Source organism: Triturus cristatus, chromosome 3_2 (assembly GCF_964204655.1).
Source record: "Triturus cristatus chromosome 3_2, aTriCri1.1, whole genome shotgun sequence".
NCBI lineage: Eukaryota > Metazoa > Chordata > Amphibia > Caudata > Salamandridae > Triturus > Triturus cristatus.
The window spans coordinates 921,643,170-921,669,844 of NC_140584.1; the positions used below are offsets into that span (position 1 = coordinate 921,643,170).

General features: G+C 44.0%; 1 protein-coding gene across 3 annotated transcripts in view; it reads right to left on the reverse strand.

Moving 5' to 3' along the window:
- The window catches only part of TRIM37 (tripartite motif containing 37), a 1,106,152-nt gene that overhangs the window by 829,478 nt on the left and 249,999 nt on the right, over positions 1 to 26,675 (reverse strand). For all 3 annotated transcript variants that reach the window (XM_085649381.1, XM_085649379.1, XM_085649380.1), the window contains exons 6-7: positions 26,404 to 26,526; positions 14,447 to 14,570 (exon numbers count right to left, since the gene is read on the reverse strand). In XM_085649381.1, the coding sequence (XP_085505507.1) occupies positions 14,447 to 14,570; positions 26,404 to 26,526 (247 nt within the window). The remainder of the gene's footprint in view (positions 1 to 14,446; positions 14,571 to 26,403; positions 26,527 to 26,675) is intronic.

Below are 26,675 nucleotides of genomic sequence, written 5' to 3' on the forward strand. Positions count from 1 at the left end.
ATTGGTAATGCTGACCATCCTCTACAAACTGAAGGTACCTACTGTGAGCTTGGTGATTGGGAATGTGAAAGTAGGTGTCCTTGAGATCTAGGGTAGCAAGGAAGCCGCCTTGTTTTAGTAGAGGCAGGACCTGCTGTAATGTGACCATATGGAAGTGGTCTGACTGTATGTAAAGGTTCAGGGGTCTCAGGTCCAGTATAGGTCTGAGGGAGCCGTCTTTTTGGGGAATAAGGAAATGGAGAGTAAACCCCAGTGTTTTGATGGTGTAGTGGAACTGGTTCTATTGCCTGTTTGTGCAGTAGAGCGACGACCTCCTGGTTTAGGAGTGTGAGATGCTCTTGTGACATGGGACGCTGTTTAGGTGGTATTGTTGGAGGAGTGGAAGTGAGCTCCAGGCAATAACCTGACTGAAATATTGGTTCGTTGTGATGGAGTTCCAGACAGGTAGGAACTGATGTATTCACCCTCGACAGGAGTGGAATGGTCTGGGGGGAGGGGAGGGAAGTTACTGTTTGGGGGCGGAGGTGGCACGGGTGTAGTTACCTCTGCCTCCACCTTTAGTATTGTTGACTCTGTATCCTCCACTGTAATAACCTCTATTGGGCGAGCACTAGGTGGGAGTTTTGAAAGAAGAGGAGGCAGTGTTGGTAGGAAAAGTTGTTGCGGCGCCCCTGTACAAGGAGCGACGAAAGGACGCTCTGGGAGTTTGATTTTGTAAAGCTCCCATGGATTTTGCAGTGTCAGTGTCCTTTTTCATTTTTTCAAGAGAGGTATCCACCGTGGGACCAAACAGATGTTGTTGGTCAAAGGGCTGGTTGAGAATACTGGTTTGTACTTCTGGTTTGAAACCAGAAATACGCAGCCAGGCATGCCTGCGTTAAAGTATGCTGGTATTTATTGCCCTTGAGGCTGTGTCAGCAGCATCTAGAGCGCAATGGATGGAAGTGTTAGTAATTACCTTCCCTTCCTGTATCAAATCAGTAGCCCTGGTCTTGTATTTGTCTGGTAGATGTTGTATAAGGGCTTCAAGTTCATCGTAGTGAGCCCTATCGTATCTTGCCAACAGAGCTTGGCTGTTGGCGATTCTCCAGACATTGGCTGCTTGAGATGTCATACGTTTGCCTGAAGCATCTAAGAGTTTGGATTCTTTATCAGGGGGTGGAGCGTCCCCTGTTGTCTGAGAGTTAGCTCTTTTTCGTGCGTTGGAGACCACTAAAGAGTCTAATGGTAGATGGCCCTTGATATAGGCTGGGTCAGTTGAAGCGGCTTTGTATTTTTTCTCAAACCTGGGATTAATTACCCTGGCCCTGACGGGATCTTTAAATACGTCTGGTGCATGTTTTATAACCCCTTTAAGCATTGGTAAGATGGTTGTGGTCTTATGAGAGGATAATAGTGTGTCTATAAGGAAGTCGTCATCCACTGGATCAGTATGGAGATAGACTCCATGAAAGGCTGCTGCTCTGTGATTGAGTTGTGTGAACCCTATGGTGTCATCTGGAGGAGATGGCCTAGAAGGGTATACGTCATCTTAGGGTAGATCAGGGGCATCTGGTGCATTGTAGTCTTCCCAAGGATCATCAGATGGGCCAGTAATATCATCTGGATCATCTAAAGGTTGCTCATCTTCTGTCCCCTCAGAAATATTATCCTCATCTGCTGGTGCAGGGCTGTGTGGGATGAGTGGTGAGTGTGTGGGGGATATGTAAGGGTCTGGCACTTCTGGAAGTGGTGAAGGTACTCATGTGAGAAGTTTGAGCATGTTTTTGAGAGGGAAAGTTGAAGGAGGTTCAAGTTTCCTTTTAGCAGGTGTAGTGATGATATGTCCAGTCTTTGGGTGAATAAGAAGAGTCTTTTGCTTTGGATCTGGACGGAGAAGCTCTTCTATGGGAGAATCCTTTCTCTGAACCGGCTTGTCATGTTTGGGATCAAGCAGTTTGCTGGGTTTAGCAATGTTTAGGGCAGTCTTAGGAGTAGATTGTGGTTTCGGTTCTGAAGACTTGTGGTCGGAAGCTTTTTTCGGTTCAAGTTTTTTCTTCGGATCAGAGATTTTTTTCGGATCAGAAGTGGTTGGTTCCGAAGCGTGTTTCGGGTCGACAGTTTTAGGTGCTGAAGTTTGCTTCGATGCCGACGTTGGCTTTTGTGCCAGACTTTGCTTTGGTTCGACTGTTTTAGGTGCCGATGTTTGCTTCGGTGTCGGACTTGGCTTTGGTTCGACCGTTTTAGGTGCCGAAGTTTGCTTTGGTGTCAGACTTTGGTTTAGTTCGACAGTTTTAGGTGCCGAAGTTTTCTTCGGTGCCGGAGTTTGTATAGGTTTCACTTTCGGTTTAAGAACCTTCTGTTTATTGGGATTGACTAGAGGCTGACTCGAGCCCGAGTCGCCTAGAGGCTTTTTGGAAGTCTTCGTTGCTGGGCCCGAAGGAGGGGCATCAGACGTTTGTGATCGGTGTGCACCTGGGCCCGAAGGTGGAGGTGGAACCGAAGCCTCAAGTGGTGTGGGGGTATCAAGAGGGTCGATGTCTGTATTTACGACCCACTGACCAGCTGGAAGGGGATCGTCGTCATCTGCCTGCTCGTTGGCTCCGGAAGCTGAATCCTCTGCTTCGGAAACGATGACTTCTTCCTGCTGTTCTTCTTCTTCGGACTCCGGTTGGACTGGAGTCTCCTGGACGAGAGTGTCTGGTGCCGTTGAAGACTATTGTGCCATGACTCTCCGAGCTCGACGGTCTGATTGTCTTTTTCGACCGGAACTAAGTACAGGCCAGGCAATCTCGGCTTTCGTGCTCTGGGGACAAGCACAGATTGCACACCTCATGTAGATCAATGTGGGGGAATTTGTTCCTACACGAGGGCACTTCTTGAATGGTGTTCTTTCCATGAGCCGAATGGCCAATGGCGCAGTTGGGCCCGACGGCCCTCGGCAAGCATCGGAATCGAGAAGTGAAGGTTGTTCGAGACGCGTGTATAAGGAAGTCTCGATCGAAAACAATACCGACGGTAGAAATCAAGGAATGCGCGTCGAAATGAGATCGGTAACGAAACCGAGCGGGAGCGACATACACATCCGAGCCCGATGGAGGAAAAAAACAATCTGAAGATGGAGTCGATGCCCATGCGCACTATGCTCCAGAGGAGGAGTTCTACCATACAAAGACTCTTCCAGGACAACAACAAAGTGTAATCATCCGGGCCTACCACCAGATGGCGATCTATGCACTAGTGTGTGATCTGCAGCCCATATGCCTCGAACATAATATTTAGTTTGTATTTTATTTTCTAGAACCAAGCCAGACCTGGTACAGGTGAGTATAATACACTTAGCAAGAATAATGCAGTTAAATACAGTTTCAATGCAGTTGAATGAAATTGGATTGGTTAAAGGCAAGTCATTTGTTTGTAAAGCAGTTTGAATTACTTTTCAAGTTACTTTTCAGATTACTTTTTAAGTTACTTTTTCTTCTCTGAGTGATATGCCTAGATATCACACTGGGACATTTCCTAGAGAAAAGGTAAGTAGATCAGTTTTTAGGTCTCGGCTCGAAGGCTGCGCGTGCGCAGTCTCGATCCGAGATTTAATGACTTGGAGAAGAGGGGCTTGAACCCGCTCCTCTTCTCCCCTGTTCTCCATTGGCTGGCCTCTTCAATGCTGGCCAGCCATTGGAGAAGAGGTCCCGTCACTCCGATCAGGCCCCGTCCTTTTCGGATCGGGGGCGTGTTTTTTGCAGAAAGTCTAATTATCTCCTCCAGCCAATGGCAAGAGGAGATAACAGCAAAACACGCCCCCGAATCCGAAAACGCCGCTGCGTTTCTCCAAGGCATTTCTGCTCTGCCTCTTCAGTCCTCCTGGTTTCATCTTGTCTGAGGAGGAAAGGTTCAGGGATGACCCTGAATACTTAATTTAGGAGCGTTACAGGTAGGTACAGGTTATGCCACCCTTCAATAGGAGGTGAGCATAAGCCTCACTCTGGTTGGCTGGGTCCCCCAATCTTCAAGATGGCAGGGAATGAGAGTTGTGCGTCACCTCGCCTCCCCCACCTGCGGGGTGGGGTTGGCAAAGGTGGGGACACCTCTCCTCCTAACTTGGTTTTCCCGACAATTCTCCTGCCCAAAGTAGGGGTAAGAACAGGTGGGGGCCAGTTGCTGGGAGCAGCAAAATGGCTGGGGTAGCTCACAAATGCTGCAAGCCTTTGAAGCTTCCCCTTTGTGGACTCATGGGCTTGGCACCTCGATCCAGGATGTGCTTTGTTTCGGGCCCCCAAAAGCGGCAGGCGCTCACCCCAAGGGTCCAGAAACATGTCTCGTGGTGACAGTTGGCAAGCAGCCACTCAGCCAGGGCACTAGAGTTAGGTCATTTTTCAGGGGACATCTTTAAGATGCCCTCTGAGTGCATTTTTCTTTAAATACCCCACTGGCATCACTGTGGGTTTAATGTGCTGAAACGTTTGATACCAAACTTCTCAGTTTTCAGTAAAGCCATTATGGTGATGTGGAGTTCGTAATTACAAACTCCCAGACCATATACACTTTATGGTATTACTGCACTTACAATATCTAAGAATTGACTTGGACACGTAGGGGTACAGGGCTCATCCACCTGTACCCTCACCACTGGTATAGTGCACCCAGTAAGAGGGGTGGCTTACTTATGCCAAGGCAGTGGATTGTAGGCATGGCACACAGGGATGTGTGCCATGTCGACTTTTCACTTTGCTCTACACCAAAACACGCAGCCTGCAATGGGAATGGGAGTGAGTGTGAGTATTATATAAATAAATACAGGTACTCTAAGTGTGGCACTACAAGTGTTGCAGACCCTAGAGGCCTTCCCTGGTCACAGTTCCCTTCGTACCTACGGTACACTTTACAAGGGACTTACATATGGCAGAGAGTTGCCAATTGGGTTTTGCTACAGTACAGTTTGGGGGGAAAACATAGGCCCTGAGTACCTGGTTGACAGGAACACCCAGGTCACACTCAGCCAAAGCACATCTACATTAGGCTCAAAGTGGGGAGCAAACATGCAAAAAGGGGCACTTTCCTACATTTCCTCCAGAGTTTTATGCTGCCTACTCCGAGGAATTAACACCCAAATTAGTGTCCCTCTATGCTGCGGACAAGGATGCTGGACTCTTGCCAGATACCACATGCAAAGCGCTTATAGTACCCATTCTGAAAAGGGAAAAGCTGGCAACAGATCGAAAAGCATATAGGCCCCTTTCGATGATAAACAGAGATTATAAACTATTTAGTCGGACACTGGTGAGCAGATTGCTGCCTAACATGACTAAACTAATACATCCCGACCAAGCAGGATCCATACCGGGATGTAATATCACCGCCAATATCAGGAGGCTTCTGGCTATACTACAAGCTCAAGAACACCATTCAGCGAATCCTGCGATATTCGGTGTCAACATAGAAAAAGCATTTGAGAGTCTGGAGTGACAATAGCTGTATGAGGTGATGCTCCATACGGGACTGAGCTGAAATTTCCTTGCTTGGACGAAATTGCTTTATACTTTTCCTGACTGCTAGAGTCCGCAGAGGAAAGGTCATATCGGGAAGGTATCCTGTGGGACGGAGTAAAAGACAGGGCTGCGCCTTCTGTCACTCCGCACTTTGCGCTGGCCATGGAACCTTTTGCTAGTTATGCGAAACTGGGTCAGGCGTATCACAGACGTGCCGTTAAGGATCCACAACATCGCATAGCACTATACCCAGATGACCTCCTGATCTTTCACTGAGACGCTGAAGAAGATCTGCAGGGGGCCAGGTCCATGTTAAACAAATTTGGGCTCTTATCTACCTTAACTAGGAACTGGCAGAAATCTAGGCTCTTTCCGGTGGTGCCACATGAAGCCCCACCGGGGGTTTGAAAAGACTGCACTAGGAATAGGATGTAGAGAGGATGTAGCCTTATGGCTAGAGTGGTCAACTTTGAAGCTGGGGAACCGGGTTCAAATTTAGGCAACAACGCTCAACATCCTGTGATTCTGGCCAAATCACTTAATCTCCCCGTGGCTAAAAAAAAATGAATGTGTCCTTCTGTAACGAAACTGGTGCTCATGTAAAGCGCTCCGATACCGGATGTCGCGGGTCTAGTTCGCGCTATATAAAACCCTATAAACAAAAAAAAAAAAACTCCATGTCTGGCATACCTGGGGGTTAAGATATATCATGATCGTTGAGATCACCTAGAGGGCAACATAAACCAGGACATTGACTCCCTCTGGTCTTGTAGATTTCTGGAAGACCTTGCCACTTTCTGTGGCAAGCCGAATAGTTCTGCTAAAGATGGTGGCGCTTCCTCACCTCATACTATTTCAGCACACTCCCGGTCTGGATCCCGTGGGCACTATTTAAAGACCTCAACTCAGTAATAGTTACCTTCACATAGGTAGCGAGCCTCAGATGGGTGGCTTGGACTTTGAGACATATTACATTGCAGCGCAACTGCAATGGTTGATACAATGGATGGCGAGGGACCCAGACGAACCCCAGAACCCACGTGCGTCACCCCTTGCTGATGTTATCAAGGTGTTCCCTGGGGTGAGACGCACCACCACTGGAGATGACGAGGAACTTCAGGTTGTTGCTAGATGCTGGAATTGCTGCCTACAAAAACATTTTTATTCAGGAATTCGGTTAAGAGGGAGTTAATATAGGCCTCAGTGATTTTGGACGCCCAAGGCAGGAGAGAAATAGGGCGGAGGTTTTCTGGTTTAGCAGGATCGAGAGTAGATTATTTAAGCAGAGGGACTACCCTTGCTTGCTTCCACGCCCTAGGAACAACCGCCGTGGAGAGGGACCTATTGATCACCTGGCACAAAGGTGCCAGGAGCACCAGCAACATTTTCCTAAATTGGTCAGGCTTGAGAGGGTGAGCAGGGGAGCCGGATTTAATTTTACTGCAAAGCAAGAGCAACTGATCTGGAGAGATAGGTGGAAAAACCGCCAGAGTACCAGTAGTAAAAGGTCATGGTGCCGTACTTAAATATGCTGGGACCTGCGGGAAGGACAGATAGATGTCTTCCACCTTCCTAACAAAGAACACGCAAGGTCCTCACACTGCTGATCTGACATGATCAGAGGGGATGTTGAAGTCTTCCGTGATGTAAGGTTTTTAAGTATTGAAAAAATACTTTTGGCCGGATTACAGCCCTCCCTTATTTCCTTTGGATAGAAAGCAGCCCGTTCTGATTGAATAGACCTATGGTCGTTTTTAATATCCGTCTGATAGCACCCCTTGCAACCAGGTCATAATCCCATCTCCAAGCCCGCTCCAGCCTTTTACATGCCTGGCGCATGGTTGCCAACTTGTCATTATACCAAGGGTTAGATTTAGAATTATGATTCTTAGACCACTTGGCAGGAATAAGTGTATCCAGGGGCTGGACAATCCAGTTCCATAGCGCTATATCAGCATCTTCCGGGTCAACAAGCAGACTGGGAATGTTTGTACAGAGAATAGCATGGAATTGATCCCAATTCAATTTGCGCCAAGGGCGCTTAAAGGTGACTTCTGGTCAACCTTCCGAGAGGGTGCTACACCCCTTAATGACATGGAGACTAGATAATGATCCGACCAACACACCGGGATAGGAGTGTGGACTGTGAGGGAAGGAATGTTAGAAAAGACAGGGTCCAACAAATGGCCCGAAGAGCGGGTGGGCCCTGAAACCAGTTGGATAGGCTGACATGCCGCAAGGTCCGCAATTAAGTTAGCCATTTCCGTGTCCAAAGGGCTATCTAGATGCAAATTCAGATCCCCGATAACGCTACAGTTGGCCGTGTTCATAGCCAAGGAACTGGCTGCCTCAATCAGTGCTGCTATAAACTCTTTGGACGGCCCTGGTGGCCTGTACACCAACAAACCCGACATGGTGTAATTAGGGTTGAAGGAGACCCCAAACCGCGCTCACTCGCAGTCAGCCACAGTCTTCTTCACAAATGTGCAGATGTAATGAGATTTAAAAATCACGGCAATGCCACCTCCTCTTGACTCTCTATTGAGGGTCAGGATGCTATAGCCCTGAAGGAGTGCTAGACCAGGCTCAGCAACCATAATATCAGAGAGCCATGTCTCAGTTAAAAGAAGGCTATCAGGAGATTCATCTTGCAACAAATCGAGAACATCCGAAAAATGTTTTGCTAGAGAGCGGCAATTAAGGCTGAGGATTTTTATAGTGCTCCCAGAGAGAGAAGAGGGAATGTGAGGTTGCATCGTGGCCCAGGGATCGAAACTGCAGTTTTTGCAGCAGAATGGGCCCTCCGGCAGACCACAGAAAGGGTGACTGTAAGTGCTCAACAGTTTACTAACCGCTAGCATGTCTCTGCGGGAATACGTCTGCATACCTCCAGCGGAACCGGCAGCATCTCTGGCATCTGGCGGCGACCGCGCTCTCGTCTCCTTTTGAATCGCCATGCTGGTCCGATTCAGGTCAACTAGACTGCCTCCACCCAAAATGGCGGAAGAGGCACAGCCCACAGGAAGTGAGTCTCCCTCCACTCAAACAGCTTTCTAAAAGACAGAAGACAAACGCAGAAGGTATCTCAATGAAGCACATCAAAGGTTAGAAGAGAAGGGGCTAATGTTGAAAGAAAGTAAATGCTAATTGTTCCAAAATCAAGTGGAGTATCTTGGACACACCATTATAGGTCAAGGGGTTCTACACAAGGCTTCCTTAGTGGATGCTATTATGAAGGCTCCTGCACCGAATACGAATTAGAAATTGCACTCTTTTGCTGGGATACATGAATATTTCAGTAAATCTGTACCTAATTTTGCTTGAAAAATGGAATTGGTGAGAAAGTTAGTAGAAAGATTGTGAAGTCTGAATGGACGAATGAGTAGCAAAGGGCCTTTCAGTTGATCAAAATTAATAATATTATGAATGCTCCCTCTCTTAAACCGTTTTGAACATGAAAGATTTGCTTAATTACTACTGATGACAGTTTGTATGAGGTAGGTGCTGTGTTATCCCAAAATCAAGGTAAAGAAGAGTGGAATGTTGCTTTTGGTTCTTATCCTTTTAATGTGTCTGAAAGGTAGTATATGGGAATAGAGCAGGAGCTGTTTGCCTGTGTGTGGGCTGTGGAATATTTCTGTAATTACATTTGGGGAACTAGATTTGTTTTAGGAACTGACTATAAGTAATCAATATCAATATTACAACAGTATAATGGGGTATAACTTTGAAACTGAATAAATTCCGAGCAAAATTAATGTCACAGCTGACTGTTTGTTTAGACTACCTATATAAGGAGAAGAAAGTCATACTAAGGATCTTGATATTGTGTGCACAATAACAAACCATTTGTGGTCTTTCTTTAGTGGGTTAACTAAAGAGGAGTGTGTCAGTTATGACACTTTATATGTTAAGGTACGTAAATGGGTGATCGAAGGTTGGCTGGGAAAGAATCTTACCGAACCAGAAGTATTATCTCATTTGAATGTTTGCGATGAGTTAGAAGTGGACACTTATTTTATTGAAAAATAGTTAGTTAGTGTGTGTTAATGAGGTTTAGAGTTTTAGAAACGGCCCGCAAATGTAATGCGGGGATGTCTTCCATGAAAAGATTGCCTCGCAAACATTGCTGGAGGCCTGGCATAGACAGGTCTGCTGTAATGTGGGTCAGAGAGTGCACTGACTAACATATCGGACTGTATGTTGAAAACCTCCAAAGCTCCTATGTGTCCGGTGCCTTGGCCAGAACATCAATGGAAGAAGGTATGTTTTGATATTTGTGGTCCTTTTGATCAGTTACTTGCAGACTCCGTTTCCTATGGTGCAAGTAGATTAGCATTCCAAATGGCCAGAGGTTGAGGGCCAGATGTACGACCCTTTTTTAGGTCTCGCCTGACCCAGTGCATGCGCTGGTCTGGCGAGACTTATTGAGACGGCTCCAAAAAGTGCTACCAGGCCAGCCTAGAGCTACAGTGCATGTGTGCGGGCGCGCGCACAGCGCTTTACCGCGATTACTTTCACTTTCGCGGACGCACGGCAGCTTTGATGTTTGATCGCGATCACTTTTCGGTCCCAGGACCGCTTGGCATAGCCAATAGGTCTCGCTTTTGGGACCTTATAAGTATTTAGTAATGCAACTGTTGCATGGCTAAACACTTATAAGGTCCCAAAGGCGAGACCTATTGGCTATGCCAATGCTCGTTGCACTTGCAAACTGGAGATCTGCCTGTTTGCAACTACAAAAAAGGGCCATGGTATGTACAAATGCTATTTTGCGAGGCACTGACTCGCAAAATAGTGTTTGCGACTCTTGCTATTAGGAAGGGGCGTCCCTTCCTAATAGCGAGACTCAATGCCATGTACTATTGTTTTGCGACCGCATTTGCAGCCGCAAAACACTCACAGTTTACCACCTACTTGAAGTAGGTGGTCAACCACTCGGAAATTGGAAGGGGTCCAAGGGGACCCCTTCCCCTTTGTGAGTGAGTGCAAAAATATTTTTTGAGAGCAAGCAGCGGTTCCAGGAACCACTGCCTGCCCATAAAAAATTAAACTGAGAAGTTTGATTTTTCTTTTTCAAATGCATCTCGTTTTCCTTTAGCTCAGACGTGAGTCCTGTGCTCTCCATGCCACTGGAATCAAGCTATCCTGGCTGAAGAGGGGTGAAACCCCGAAACCGGTCCTAGGATGCTTGTTTCCAGTCCAGGGAGCATCTGGCCTGGCAGTTCGGGCTGGACTGTTCCCATTGGGCACAGGGTCAAGACTGATTTGCATATGGCTGGGTCCAAACTGGAATGGCATGGTGAGCAAAAAACACGATGGATTTAGGCCCAGATCTCTGTACTGGGGTGAATGTATGACATTGTTCTGCATTCTGTCCATCAACAGTTCTTTTTGCATTTGTCACCCAGAGTGGGCCGGGTATGCCCAGACGTGAGTCCCGTGCTCGCCATGCCACTGGAATCAAGCTATCCTGGCTGAAGAGGGGTGAAATCCCGAAACCGGTCCTAGGATGCTTGTTTTCAGTCCAGGGAGGACCTGGCCAGGCAGTTCGGGCTGGACTGTTCCCATTGGGCACAGGGTCAAGACTGATTTGCATATGTCTGGGTCCAAAGTGGAATGGCATGGTGAGCCAAAAAACTATGGATTTAGGCCCAGATCTCTCTACTGGGGCGAATGTATGACATTGTCCTGCATTCTGTCCATCAATAGTTCTTTTTGCATTTGTCACCCCTCTGTCGAAATGCCGGTGTATCAGACTTATATAGGATTTCTCAGCATTAGTAGGAGTAAAGCTGGCCTGTAAAAATGTGATGTAAGGTTTAAAAAAATGTGGATTTCTTGTGGGTAGTTGCCTAAATGTACATATGAGGTATTAATACGGTATCGACCTTTATCACAGCATCACACTACGTAACAAATGTTAGCAATAAACTAATAAGCAAACCATGCATTTACATTGAAAAAGTTAATATTGTGGGGGAGGTTCTAAAAAAACGGACAAACGCTAAGTACAGACTTGCAGACTTTATCATCGTCTTCCTTCACCTTTTATGACGTTTATAAATAACATTGCTGTGTTAAAAGTGAAATATTCCTTTTTACCCAAGATTGCTGCTGGATTTCATGTCTGTAATGATTTTGTTTAATATTTTCCTTCGTCCTTATCCTTGTGGGAATTAGAAGATTTTGCAAAGACTAGACCTAAGAGGGTTAGTTAACAGGCACATTCAAAGTTCTTTCGGGGGGGGGGGGGGGGGGGAGAACACTCAAGACCACTGGAATTATGAAGCAGGAGAGAGGTAAATTATGCTGCATAATGAAGCACATTTTGAAATTATATTACTTCATTATTTTGTCATTTTTGTAAACCTTTCAAATATCTAGAAACCCCAGGTAACAAATACAGAACCTTTGCCAAGCGAAAAACATTGAGGCAATAATCACTGCTTAAAAACTCTTCACTGTAACAGTGCAACAGCTCTTCTTTGCTGAAGAAACCTGAATTCAAACTTTGTAGACGTTATGGGTCGATAATAGCTCTGTAGAACTGAAGCAGCGCCAAACAGAGAAAATCCTCCATGTACTGGAAGATATTGCTCTCGTAGAGGGATGTCTTGCTCTCTAAAAAAACTTGAACAGTTACTCAGGCAATCTATAGGAATAAACGGCTATACCCTCAATTTTTAGGCTATCTGACTCAATCTCTCCAAGTTCGGTTGAAAAAACATTGTAACAGTCCACCTTCCTGAATAGTAGGTATACTCGTACAGGAAGTCAAAAGTGGGTCTGCAACTGACATACTCCAAATCTGGATACCAAGGTATCAGACCCAATCCGGTGCAATAAAAATTGTACCTCACAATGAGGAGTCTGCTGCATCATTCTCAGAATCAGAGAACACAGCGGAAAGGCACAAAAGAGAAAAAACGTCTAGGGAAACCTCAGAGCGGGTCCCAATGACTCCTAAAGGTCAAAACAGATGGAGCTTTCAGTTTTGGCTAAGACGAACAAACCCACATTAGAAGTACCCCAGCGGAAGGTGTACCACCTCCAGTCTCCTGCCTACGACCCAGTGCCAACATGAATTGCCTCCTAACACAGATGAGTGGAGCCTACGCTTCCCTGCTTGTTCACATAAAAGATTGCAGCCTTTCATTAAACCTTGCCATCCATTGAGACTGGATCCCGTACTTCTGAGGAAGAAATGCCTATGGATTCAGTCTGATTGCATCCAAAACCTTTATGTGGAAGTTCAACACTAACTTAGCCCAATGGCCATTCAATGAGTCTTCCAAATGAGTCCGCAACCCATAACAGTTGAATCTGTAACCACTGCCAACTTGTGTGGAGGGGACATCTGACAGGACAACCCAGTTCAGTGTTTGACTGTTTCAACCATCACCTCAGAGACTGAAGAACAATCCGAGAAAGTGTAATTACGTTTTTTGAGCTGCCATAATAAAGATTTCACTGACTCTTCATGCATCAGAGAAGTGCATACTTCTTGAGTCGTAGCAAAAGATTTTTAAAAAAATGCATGATCCCATTAACCCAAGCCGACAGAACACTAACCGACCCATCTTTGGGTTGGATGGGTGAAAACTTACCAATGTCTGAAAAATGCCAAACAATCTGCTCTGTCATGGTAATGCCACTAGAAGATTTGGGTCTAAGATTGCTGCTATGAACTGAAGCCTCAGCTTATGCAACAGTGAAACTGTATTGGATAGACTACAAAAAGATGAAGTTTTCAACAACCAGCCATCTAATTAGGGTAAAGAAAATGGCCCTGTTGAGGAGTTAAGCTACAACAACTATTATAATCTTTGTTAATACCCAAGACACAAACAAGAGTCAAAAGAGAACAACGTTGAAACTTATCGGAAGGTCTTTATTTGTAAACTGGAGGCATTTACAGTTTAGCACTTTTAGTTAGACCTGAACATGTAATTCCTGAAGATCCAGAGACATACCTTCCTAATGAGACTGTAAACACTGGAGCAAAGTCAACATCTTGAACCTTTCTCGCTTGGAGAACTTGCGCAAAATACAAAGATTAAAAAATCGGACACATGCTCTCGTCCTTCTAGGAAATAACGAAGTAACTAGAATAACAATTTTAGCCTCATGTCCAGATGCATAATTTCTATTACACTCTTTCTTAAAAGAGACAATCTCTTCCATCAAGATGTTTAACGGAGGGATGGGTCTGTGGTAAGGGGAAACTGGATGACTGTCTTCCAGACAGGCAGAAAATAACCCTGATGCAGAATCTGAAGGACCCATTGATCCAAAGTTATCTCTGATCACCCCCAAAAAGCATAAATGTAGTAAAGAAGAACCCGAGTAGCTTATGATGTTAAGACCAAGGATCTAGATGAAAATGGGGCTGCTGACCATTTGCTACATCTCAACTCCTTATTCTAAAAAGAGTCAAAAGCATTGAGGTTACTGCTGGTGCTGCAGCCCTTGACAGATCTGGCAGCTGTGCCCTTTAAATGTGATACATTGCTGATGAATTACTGTGCTGGAGAAGCCAACCTCAAAGCACAGCCAGTCACACAAATTCTACAAATAAAAAGTCAGCTTTCTTTCCAAAGTGTCTCTGACCATCAGAAAGCATATCCACAGATTGAGCTTCACCACCACCTGAAAATCAAGTGTTGCACATCAGTGCATGCCTACTTAATACCATCCTGGATTCCGTGGATCAAGTCAAGGCTTCCACAGTATCACAGACAATCTCCAAACCCTCCTTATAGGCATCAATTGATCCTTTATCAGATTCAATACAGCCGTCCTAATTCTATGAGGAGTTTAGAAGTATATGATGTTGAGTTTGGAAGTATATGTGGCTGCCTAAATGCCTTTGAGAGCAGCTGAGTATTGGAGGAGTTAGTGCCAAGAGTGTGTAGGTAAAATGTGATACAAATAATAACAGTGATATGTATTCGAAGAACAGTGAGAAATCTTACCCATTAGTGTTATCAATTTATTCTTCAACTGTTTATCAAGACGTGCAATAATTTCCTCTACGGCATTTCGGATTTCTCGGACACGTTCATCTTTTGCTCCACGCACAGCTTCCACATTCCTCTCCTGAAAGTTTCCATCAGACATTGTTATTTACTTCTACCACTTTTGGCTCCTGCAGTCTTTAAATCAATCAAGTAAAAAAAAAATAGTTCATAAAACACACATGAATGTCAAGAAAGAAAAGTTAAAGATAAAAGATAATTAATAAGTATAGTTAAAGCGGGAAACAAATAAAATTAATTGCAAGATGAAAGTAAATCAATTTCAGACTGGGCAATCCAACATCAAAAGGAAGTGAGGGTGAATGCAGTTAGGAAGAACTACATCCTTGGATAGCAACCATTTACGGATTAGAAAATCAGGAAAGAATCGTTTGGGGAGACTACATTCTTCATATCATGCCACTAAAGCACTGCTTGCTTTCCAACATAAAACAACACTAAGCGACTCACCTAAAACTGCCTTACATCCATCCACATATCGGCCGTGGAACAAACTCAATTTGGAACACTTAGAAACACAACTAACATCAAGTACAAATCTGGAAACAATAAATTCTGTTCAAAATCTATATGAGTGGCTACAGGAAGCTTTTGACATCCTGATACCACTCAAAACCACACAACAGCACAAAAGAAAAACCGCGCCTTGGCGAAACATTAAAATAAAAGACCTAAAACAACAAATTAGAAAGCTGTAACGTACCTGGCTTAAAACAAACGCCAAACAAGACAAACTTCACCTACAGAAAATTAATAGATTATGCAAGTCGGCTATCAAAAAAGCTAAGAAAAGGTACTATTCAGACGAATTCAAATCGCTAAATGTGCAAATAAAGAATTCTATAAAATACTCAATGAGTTTTGCAAACCAAATTGCCTAGAAGGAACTCATCCTGTTACTCAAGATTTCACAGACAAACTGGCAAATCATTACACGGATAAAGCAGACACGTTGGACTCGTACTTAAAACAGAAACAAAGCACCAGCACTAACCCTTGTACAAAACAACAATCCAAGAATACTCTAAACAAGCCTCTCCGTTCCTTCCAACACATCTCACACGATGAATTTATGGACCTGGTCAAAGCAAGCAGGCCTGCCGGCAGCCCATCTGACCCCTGTCCACCACAAACTTTCAAGACAATTCTTTTAACAACCTCTGCTGCCACTCCAGTAAGAAGAATCCAGTAAGACAAATCATCAATGATTCCTTCACTACCGGAATATTTCCAAAAGAACTAAAAAAAAAAAAATCACACATACGCCCTTTACTGAAGAAAACAAACTTGAACCCGCTGAACCCTGATAACTACAGACCCATTACAAATGGACCTTTCCTGGGCAAACTGATAGAAAGAGCAGCGTTCGCCCAGATGTCACAATTCATTGAAGAGAATTACATACTTTCAGACTTCCAAACAGGATTCCGTCCGGGAAGAGGCACTTGAATCTGCCCTCCTTGCCATCTGTGATGACGGGAAGAATACAGTTGACCGCAATGGGGTTGCTGCGCTACTCCTCTTGGACCTCTCAGCTGCCTTTGACACGGTTGACCATGACACTCTGAAACAAAGACTCTATGAAGCCGGCATAGAGGGAACTGCTCTAGACTGGATCGCGTCCTACCTTCGAAACAGAACTTATGTCATCCATACCCCACCTTTCTCGTCCAAACCGTACTCCACAAAACCAGGGGTCCCTCAAGGTTCTATCATCTCGCCCATGCTTTTCAACATCTACATGAAGTCATTACCACTACTTCTCAATAAATTTCACCTCACGAGCTATAACTATGCAGATGACACGCAAATACTCCTTCAACTGGAATGCCCCAAAGACATTGGAAAATCACCAATTTTCAGCTGTCTCAGAGCCGTGGATCAGTGGATGACTTGGAGCCATCTCAAATTGAATGCTTCAAAAATTGAAATACTCACGTGTGGCGATTGGAAACATTACAACCCGCTTGCCGTATGGCCTAATGAACTGGGATCACCGCCTAAAGTATCGAAGGAAGTAAGAAACCTCAGAATGACAATGGACTCCAAGCTGTCGATGAATGTCCAAGTGGACAAACTAGCAAGATAAGCTCTGTCACTATAAAAACGCTGCGACAAATTTTCCCTCATTTGGGATTTTCACACAAGGTCCAAGTTACCATCTCCCTTGTTCTGTCCAAACTCGACTATGTCAATAGCCTCTACCACGGATTATCTTTAATGACCATGAAAAGACTGCAACTGATTCAGAACTCGGCTGCCAGACTAGTCTTGCATATCAAACCACGAGACCACATCTTCCCTGCCTTGAAAGCCCTGCATTGGTTACCAGTTGCCAGAAGATCTACGTTCAAGCTGCTTTGTATCACCCGCAAAGCAATACATGGAATGGGACCGTTCTTCATCAGGAATAAAATCACCAAACACATTCAACAAAGGAACCTCCGCTCTAAAGGAGCATCTCGCCTCAAAATCCCAAGATACAAGAAAAAAAAACATGGGTGGCATATCCTTCTCTATTCAAGCAGCCAAACTATGGAACTCTTTACCCTCCAACATAAGGTTCACCGACAACCACCTTATCTTCAGAAAACTACCCAAGAATTAGCTCTTCCCCACATAAGCACCATACGCAAAGAGAAATTTACAGCATAGCGGTCTGTATATAAGCATTTGCTTTCACTATAGATATGTACCTATCTTTCTGTATTGCTTTGTATAAACATGTAAAATAATTATATTGTTGAGAGGAAAAAAATATAATAATAAAAATAAATAAAGAAATAAAAAAAAATCATCTTTGGTCTACATGTACATACTTCCATTGTGCATCTATGTACCTTCCATGTACTTGGATCCGTGTGTCTGTTACTTGTCTCCTAAAAAAGCATATCCAATGCACTACCCTATTTCTCACCCTGTGCCTCTATCAATATCTTTAATCTACATATACTTACTTCCTTTATGTATCTATATACTTTCAATGTACTTATGGATCTATATATTTATCACTTTCTTCTAATTTAGCATTTCCAAAGCACTACCCTATTTTTCAGCCTATACTTCTCTCAATATATCTTCTAGCCCAACCTTCTGACTCATCTCAAACTTATTTCTACTACTCTTTCCAATGCACTACCCTATCTCTCATCCTATACATCTATCAATATATCCTCTACATCCACTCTCTCATTTATCCCAAACCCCATACCACTACTACGATCCCCAAAATAACCCAATCTAGACGCTCTCCTACTCTACCCCTCCTTGCTTCATCGGACACCTCTTTTACTATACCGATCCCCTAAAACAAACCTTTCTAAACTCTTCCCTCTGACTCCTCCCATCCAAAACTCCTTTTTACTCATCCAAAAGCCTCCTCCTACTGCTAACACCAAAAAAAAAAAAATCCTTCACTCTTTTATCCCTCCACTATCCCTTTCAATCAAAATTAACAGACTAACATGTTCACTTCTCAAATTACATATTCAACTATACTAATTCACCACTAATCCTTTATGGGTTCCAGAGTAGCGTGCTACTCGCCAATAAAGCATCTCAACAACCCCATCAGGGTTACAAGCGCTATATAAATGTAACCTTTTCCCTTTTCTACCCCTCCCCAACCCTTCTCAATCCAAATAACTGACTAACATATCCACCACTAAAATTACTTTCATGTTTCACCAAACTAATTCACACTAATCCTTATGGGTTGCAGAGTAGCGTGCTACTTGCGCTTCAAAACCCCATCAGGGTTAGCAAGCGCTATATAAATACAAACCTCTTTCCTTCTTCTATCCAGCCACCTACCCTTCTCTACTCAAATAACTGAATAACATATCCACTACTCAAATTCGAGTGGTACTGGAATATCCACCTTGGACATGTCCTATTTTTATTCATATCACTCTCCTGTCTTACCTTTTGACATGTCCATTCCTTGGGAAAGGGTCACCAAGAGTTCCCATCGACAGACTGGATGGGATTTCCATCTCCCACTGTCTAATTCTTATGCTCCATTGAATGCTCTAGATGGGGTTGACTGACTACCATCAACCCCAAACAATAGGGCCAGTCCAGGCGTGGACAACTTGGGACTAGTAGGGAGGGGTGGGATAAGGAGGGTACCTCTGGGTTTGAGCTTATTGCCAGTTACTCCTGCTCGGGTCACACCTAATGGGTCACCTCTTATTCACTGTGATTCCGGTATTCCCAAGAGTGTGAACAACGGTATGGGACACACCTTTATTCAACCCACCATACTAGGAGCTGCTCCTGTATCTATGCTGCCTATTCCCACCGGCCCTCCTCTAATATCTATGGCTTCATGGAACATTGCTGGTTTGCGCAGTAAAATAACCCTGGAAGACTGGTCTGCATGGGTGAATACCCAGGACATTGTGGTCTTCCAGGAAACATGGGCAGTGGATCCCATTTACATCTCCGGGTATTTAAACTTTTTTAAGGGTGCTACACGTGGAGCAAAGGGACGCCCATCTGGTGGTCTTTGCATTTGGGTCAAGCAAACCCTTGGGTATAGTATAAGGGAATTGGACATAGACAGCCCAGATTTACTGATTATCTCATTACAGCTCAACGACGATCCTGAAATCCTGATTATAAATGTTTATAACAGGGGCCTTCCTGGTGGTCGTGGCACAAATACTTTCTTACAATTGGAAGGGTTTTTGGACACAGTGAATCTGTGCTCCAATGTTTTAATAGTGGGAGACCTAAACTGTTGTTTCGAGCCTCTGCCCATTGTCCCCGAGTCACTCACAGGGGATGTGGATGCAATTTTCAATATTCCAACTCTTGATCTTCCTCCCATTAAGAGGTGGACTGAATCCGCTACCCAGTGGATGAGTCTATGTATGGAGCGGGGCTACAGAGCTGCCAATGGACGGACCCCCTCGGATAAAGGAGGAAGGGCGACATTCTCTGATGGTCGACGCTGTAAAAGTCGAATCGACTACGCCCTAATCAAAGTGGAGTATTGGTCCATACTATGTGATATGGTGGTCCTAGACCGCCCTGAGAGCGATCATAATCCACTGGTTCTGAACCTACTACTCTGTCCAGCACACAGAAATAAACCCACAGAAATAGTGACTGCTGAAACATTATTAACTAACAATCAACGGCGAGTTCGTTGGGATAAGGTAGCTATCGAAAGCGCATTATTATCTGAGATTAGTCAGAAGGTTTCCTGTGCTCTGGTGGATTTACAGCTCCTACAGAGCACAGAAGATATAATTACAGGGGCCACTCAAATACACGATCATTTATTTTCTGATCTTAAGTCCATATTCTCCAAGCCAAGCAAGGCTAAGAAATCTTCTATGTTAAACCCTAAATCCTGGTATAACAAAGCATGCCGAGCTTCCTATAGCAAATTGAAACTTGCTATTATTACTAAAAACCCGGCTGTTATTAGACAATCTAGAAAAGACTATAGCAAGGCTAAAATAACGGCCAAACGAGATTGGGATAATAACCACTGGAACGACCTCCTGGCTGCTAGCAAAAATAGGAATCTAACCCTGTTTTGGCATATTGTTAAGTGGGGTAATTCATCCAGTACCCAGGTCCCAACCAACCATGTTCCCCCGGATATCTGGGTCTCGCATTTCGAGTCCCAGTTCTCGGACGGAAACCGGGTTGAGGGGTTTGTCCCCACAGAAAGCAGGGACCTGTCCATTTCCCCTATATTCAATTTCGACTGTACTGAGGTCGCGGCGGCGCTGAGAAAGGTGCCCAGCGGCAAAGCACCCGGAATAGATTGTGTCCCTGCGGATCTTTTTAAATCTGACCCTGGTATTTGGGTTTCATATATTGCACATCTTGCCAATGCTATAGCTAGAGGGGCAGCCATCCCTGACTCCTGGAGTGGCGCAGAGATTCTCTCGATTTTTAAGAAAGGTGATCGTTCCTGTCCGGGGAACTATCGCCCTATTAGTCTTATTGATTCTGTTCAAAAGATCATTGCTAGAATGACCCTGGCAAGAATCCAGATTTGGATTGATCAGGAGGATATCATCTCTCCCCTACAGGCCGGTTTTAGATCTTGCACCAGTACCATCGACCAGGCATTCAAATTCCAACTGATTGTCTGGAAAACAGTTTATCTGTGTGGTGGTTCCATATATGCTGTCTTTGTAGACCTTCGGTCAGCATTTGACTTGGTCAATAGGACCAAGCTATGGGATGCTTTGGCGGAGCTAGGTATTCCGGGAGATCTTTTGAACATTATCATTAAGTTGTACGACAACAACTTTGCCCAAGTTCGTTGGGGGAAACAGGGTCAGGTCACAAAAAGATTTAGGGTAAACAGGGGTGTCAGGCAGGGGTGCGTACTTGCGCCCACACTATTTCTACTGTTTATCAACAGAGTGGTTCAGTACTTTTCTTCAACCCCCACGGATGCCCCCACGTTGGGTGGTACTAAAATTCCACTCCTTATGTTCGCTGACGATACCCTTCTTCTTTCCCAGACCCTTTCAGGGCTACAGTCAGCTTTGAATGTTTTTTCTAATTTCTGTAATGATTTCGATTTGTCAGTGAATGTATCTAAGACCAAATATATGGTGTTTAACAAAGGGAAATGTGTGAAGGGCCATATACTCATGAATAATGATTTGCTTGAAAGAACTAATGTTATGACCTATTTGGGGGTAGTATTCGAAAATAAGCTGGATTGGAGGCCGCAAATTGATGTGCTTACCCTTAAATTTTCCCAGCTTTCTGGATGCCTTGTAAAAGAACAGAAATCATCCCAGTCGAAAATAATTGGCCCCCCCATTAAAATATTTAATGTAAGGATAAATTCGGCGATTCTTTATGGAGCCGAACTCTGGGGTTTTGCCAACCTTTCTTCTCTGGTCAAGGCACAACACAAATTCTTCAGAATGCTTACGGGCCTGCCCAGTTCTACCCCATTGAAACCGTTGTTACTGCATCTTGGCTGCCACTCTTTCGATGACATTGCTAGGTTTAAGCCTTTGGCCTATTGGAGGCGACTATGGACAGTGCCTGAATTAGGTCCCTATGCTAAAGCCTTTCTTGATGTCCGTTCCATCATGGGAGCAGGTAACATTCCCTGGTTCCGACAGGTTAGACAACTTCTGGATTCCATGGGTTTGGGAATTTTGTGGTCAGACCCAGGTAACAACTCTTTTCCCTCTAAAAAAGATTTTAAAAGCCTGTACTGGTCAACGGTACTACAAAAACAACTATCCTCAGTTGTAGCCGATTCTCTGACAGGCAGATTCCTTGTTCAAAAGAAAACCCCACTTCTTGAACCCTATTGGGATACCATCACCAGACCCAAAGATAGGAAACTTTATCACCAGTTTAGAGATGGTACACTACCAACTAATCTTTTCACAAAAAAATGGAAGGGTGCATCACGCGATTCCTGTAACTGGTGTATGGATTGTGTTGATTCAGTGGGTCATGTTTTCTTTGTCTGCCCAGCTTACGCTGCCCCACGGGCTAAATGGCTTAAACCCCTATGTCGAACACTGGGAACAAGACAAAGCCTAGAAGCACTTGATATTTTGCGTTTTGATACAAGTGAACTTATCGTAATCGCAGTCGCCAAATTCTTAGCTTGGGCCTGGCTTATTAGAATTAGGAGGCACTAAAATAATGAACCTTGGTTTCTTGTGATTTTATTGTGAATTGCTGTAATAGTTTTAATATTCGTTTGGTTGCATTTTTATTTTGTAAATGTCTTTTATGATGAAATCATCGACAATAAAGACTTATGAATGAAAGGATTCCAGTGGGCTCCCCTGTTTGCTCGGGGGCTGCTCGGACTTATCTAGACGTGGCGAGTCACTTGGAACCTGCTGGTCCTGACACTGTACCTGCTTTGATTTCTATGCTTGTTGCCATTGCCAAGGGGTGTTGGTGCCGTACACTGACCTCCTGACTCTCGACATCCGACGTGGGACAGCTTAAGATCAGCTCCTGGTCTACCACAGCATTGCCTGGTCCACACAGCTTCATATCCCAGGGAACCGTCAACCACCCTGCATCTATTGACATTGGTGGGCATTCGTCTTCTGTGCCTCCTGGTCAATCCTGAGTGGCATAGACTCGGTCCCTTCAGCTCGCAGGTACCTCTCATCCTGAATCCACCTTTGGGTCCCACCGGACTCCTTAGTCTTCTTCTCCAGCTGCATCTTTCCTTAAGTCCTCCATTGAGGTCTACGGCAGTTTCCGACGTCACTTGACACCTATGCACCCGGCTCCCCTGGGGTAGGTATCCTGGTTCCTGGGGTACCCACGGGTAAAGGGACTCTGCAACCTTCCATCTTCCAACGGGTTTCTACAGGCTCTGCTGGGAAGGGTCCTTTTTCTTTAAAACTGCAATCACAAATTACTCACTGACGTGTGTTGATCACGCAGTTGTGTTCATACTCTACACACGGCCTCCCCAACACTTCTACAACTTCTGGTTCCAGTATCTACTTGAGTCGTGGTTTGCATACCACTATTTTTGGTATATATTCTGGTCTCCCCCTGGAGACCACTGTGTATTTGTGCTACTTACGTGCTATATTTCCTAAGTATTGTGTGTATTGTGTTTCTATGTCCGAGTAAGAATAGTACAATTGTGTTAGTGAGTGTCTGTGATAAAATACATATTTTTATAACTACCCTGTGTGATTCTTTTTCACTTAACCTACACCATAAGATTAAGTACTAGTAAAACAAGCTGCTTTACACTCCTACTGGACTAAGCCTGAAGGCTGCTCTCCGCAGCTACCACTTAGCGAGCTTTCTCATATTGTCTAAGACCAATAAAATCACCATAAGGGTTGTCTGGATCAGTGCAAGGTGATACACTTACATAAGTGGGCACCATAAACTAAGCCAGCCTCTCACAGTGACCTTTTATTTGAGATTTCACTGCACAGATCCCACAAGTACCCTTCATCAGACAGAGGTGGCACTAACCTAGGAAAGCAAGTATCCAGGTTCAAGACCCAATGATGACGCAACCCAATAAGATACTATAGTGGTGATCACTTACACTACCAGTGGCTATTACTGGCTGAGGGTTTAGGGCCAACACTTAAGGGACCCATGCTTTTTACACTAGTACAGTTCACGCTCCTGTGATTAAATGATACATTCACGGATGAAAATATATCAGGCTAAAAGTGTTGCCGTTACCAGCTATGGGAGTGAAATCTGGGGCTATGTATCAACTGACGCTTTACAGGTGGCTGAGAAAGTTTTTTTAAAATGTCTTTTATGAGTGCCTAGCGGAACATCAAATCTGGTAGTACACGTAGAATTGGGGTTGCCATTTATAGGGGATACTTTGGCTATGCGTCCAATGTTGTTCTGGCTCAATTGCTGGCTAAATAAAGATCTAGCTCTCAATCACCAGATATTAAGAGAAATCATGAGCCTCGACCATATGACACACATCCCATGGTTAAAATACATTAAGGATTGCTTTGAAGAGTTGGGACGGCCAGACCTTTTTATAAACCCGGATTCTATTACATTGAAGGATGTGGAATTTGTAAAGTATACCTTCACTACCCTAAAAAGGTTCGGTAGAGATGCTACAGAAATTGGAAAATCGAGTGTCCGCAAACACATGGTGCTCAAAACATCGCCATCCATTGAGCCCTATCTTTTGTGGCCACTTTCATCTCATGAATGGTTTTTATTGGTCAGGTTTCGTTTAGATTATTTTCATTTGTTGCTTGCTGCCCCAAAAGGGAGTTGCAGAGGTCAGGTGTTAGCATCCTGTGGCTGCGACGGAGTGTCTCCTCAGGATTTGCTACAGTTTATGTTTTCCTGTAAATTTTATGAAGCACCTCGCAGATATTTTTTAACACCTCTTTTAAAAAAGTTGAATTTTATCCAGGTCCGTCCAGCTCTTTTTTTTACAATTGTTGAAACCAGAATGTGTATCTTTTATAGTAGGCTTTCTGAAATCTTCATTGAGATCTAGGATCAGTATGGAGAGTTAGAGCATCTTTAATGTTGGTAGGCACCCTTCATTGTGTACTTTTTCCGCTTGATTAATTTTTTGCACGAAATGTACATACTGCTGCTTTTTCTATAGGATTAATTCCCTCTGTTTTTATTGTCATCTATTGTATCGTATGGAATTGTGTAACTTTTATGGTTTTAACTTTAAAGCCGAATAAAGTATATTTTGATTTGATACATTCACGGAAGCGGAGAGAACTCGCTCAGAGCTTCTATCTCCCCTGTTTTGGTTTCTAGAGATATTCAACATTGGTACATGAGGGTCAATATGTTCTTCCACAAATCTCTTGCATGTTCATTATTTTCTCTGATATCCAAACTCCTACTTGTTTCAAGTACTGTCTGGACACACTGGGTGTAATTAGCTTTTACACGAGTGGACACTTTGTTTGGAAGTTGCTTTCAAGGCACTGCTGGATCTCCTTTCCAGTCCACTTTTGGATTTATTGTGAAGCAGTTTACACAGCTGCTTGGAATCTGTGGCCCTTTCCGAGAGCTTTACTGTCTTATGTCAGTTTGCGGTTTTAAGCTCAATAGGAATTTTCAAGTTCTCCTATATTTTAATTGTTCAGCGTCAAAACATCACTGGGGTTTGTTTCTGAGTGTGTAGCTGGTGGTGTAAATGTGTGGCATGCACACTAATCAGACTTGGAGATGCCCATTTGTCCTTTTGAAGATTTCTTCATTCCTTCCTTTCATTTGTTTCCCTGTATCCCCCAAAATTGCCACGATCATTGGTTGTCTCCTGATCATCACCACAGATCAAATAAAATGAAAAAAAGACACTATCACAAGGGTAATGACCTTAAACTACACATCGGATATGGGTCAATATGTGGAGGCTAATAGTAGAAAAGCTGCCTAGAGCCAACAACTGTCTTCTTCAATCACAGGCATCAATGCATATAGACATTGGTAGGACCCATCAGAGAGGAAAAACACACCTTATCCCAAATAATAGATAATTGAATTTGTAGAGTTATTTTGTGTATATGCTGGCAAGATACATGCCAGGAGCTTGCTCCTAGAACATTTGTATTTCCTTAAACTTATAATGATGCACTTGGAGCATTGGCTGAAAAACACAAAACACTGAGGCATCAAAATGAGGCACCGGCATAGCAAATGATGTCCTATTCACTCCCCACTTTCCATAATGCTTTATCCCAGAACTCATCCCCAGACATCAAGCTATCAGTTGACTCTTTTTCTTATGTTTTTACAGGATGAGAAGAAAGTTGAAGCGATGCATAAAGTGGGACTCTCTACCGCAGATGCTCAAAAAAAGGCAGCAGTAAGTTAAGGAGAAGCAGTCGACAGGACACAGCAGTACGCTTCCCAGAAAGCACTCAGCAGACAGTGTTAATTGGCTTGTAAGTAGCAGGTTCTTCATTCAACTCTGGTGGCAGAGACCTAGATAAAAACCCAAATACAGTTCTACAAGATGTAAGTGCCCGGGCTATTATCGAAGAACACTGTAAACAACAGCAGATAAATCAAGACGAACAGCAAGTCGAACCACACTCTCCGGCTCCATCTCAAAGCATACACGACTCCGCTAACTGCATTCACTTGGATCCTAGGAAGGTTTCTGAGATGTCCTGAAACCTTATACATGCAGCTGGAACCCAGACATGTTACTGGAGATATCTGAAAAAAATACTGTCACCACTGTGTCAAGTTCAACCTGAAGTTTAAGAACTCAACATTGAACAGTCTGCTTCTCTAGCAATTTGACCCCCCTTGAAGCACACATGAAAACCCAGTGGCAGGCATGATTAAGTCACCCACAAAGGAAGAACTCTACAGGCAAATAACATGCATGGACAACAGAGGGCGGCACAGTCTTTTGGTTCTCATGGTCTTACCACTTCTTGCACAAGACTGATCAATTCCATAAGCCGGCGCCGAAGTTTTGCCACCTCATCATTAACTTTTGTTACGTGCTGTTCATAAATTTCAGCTAATGGCTTAAAGGTGTGCCCTCCATGCTAAAAAAAAAAAGGAAAAAATACAATACTTAAAATGACACTGTACAATTTGCAGGGTGAGTTGTTTCAAAATTATCCTTTAATTAGATGTCTAACATATCTGAAATTTACATCCTAAATGTAAGAACATATATCTTCAATCTGCCGCG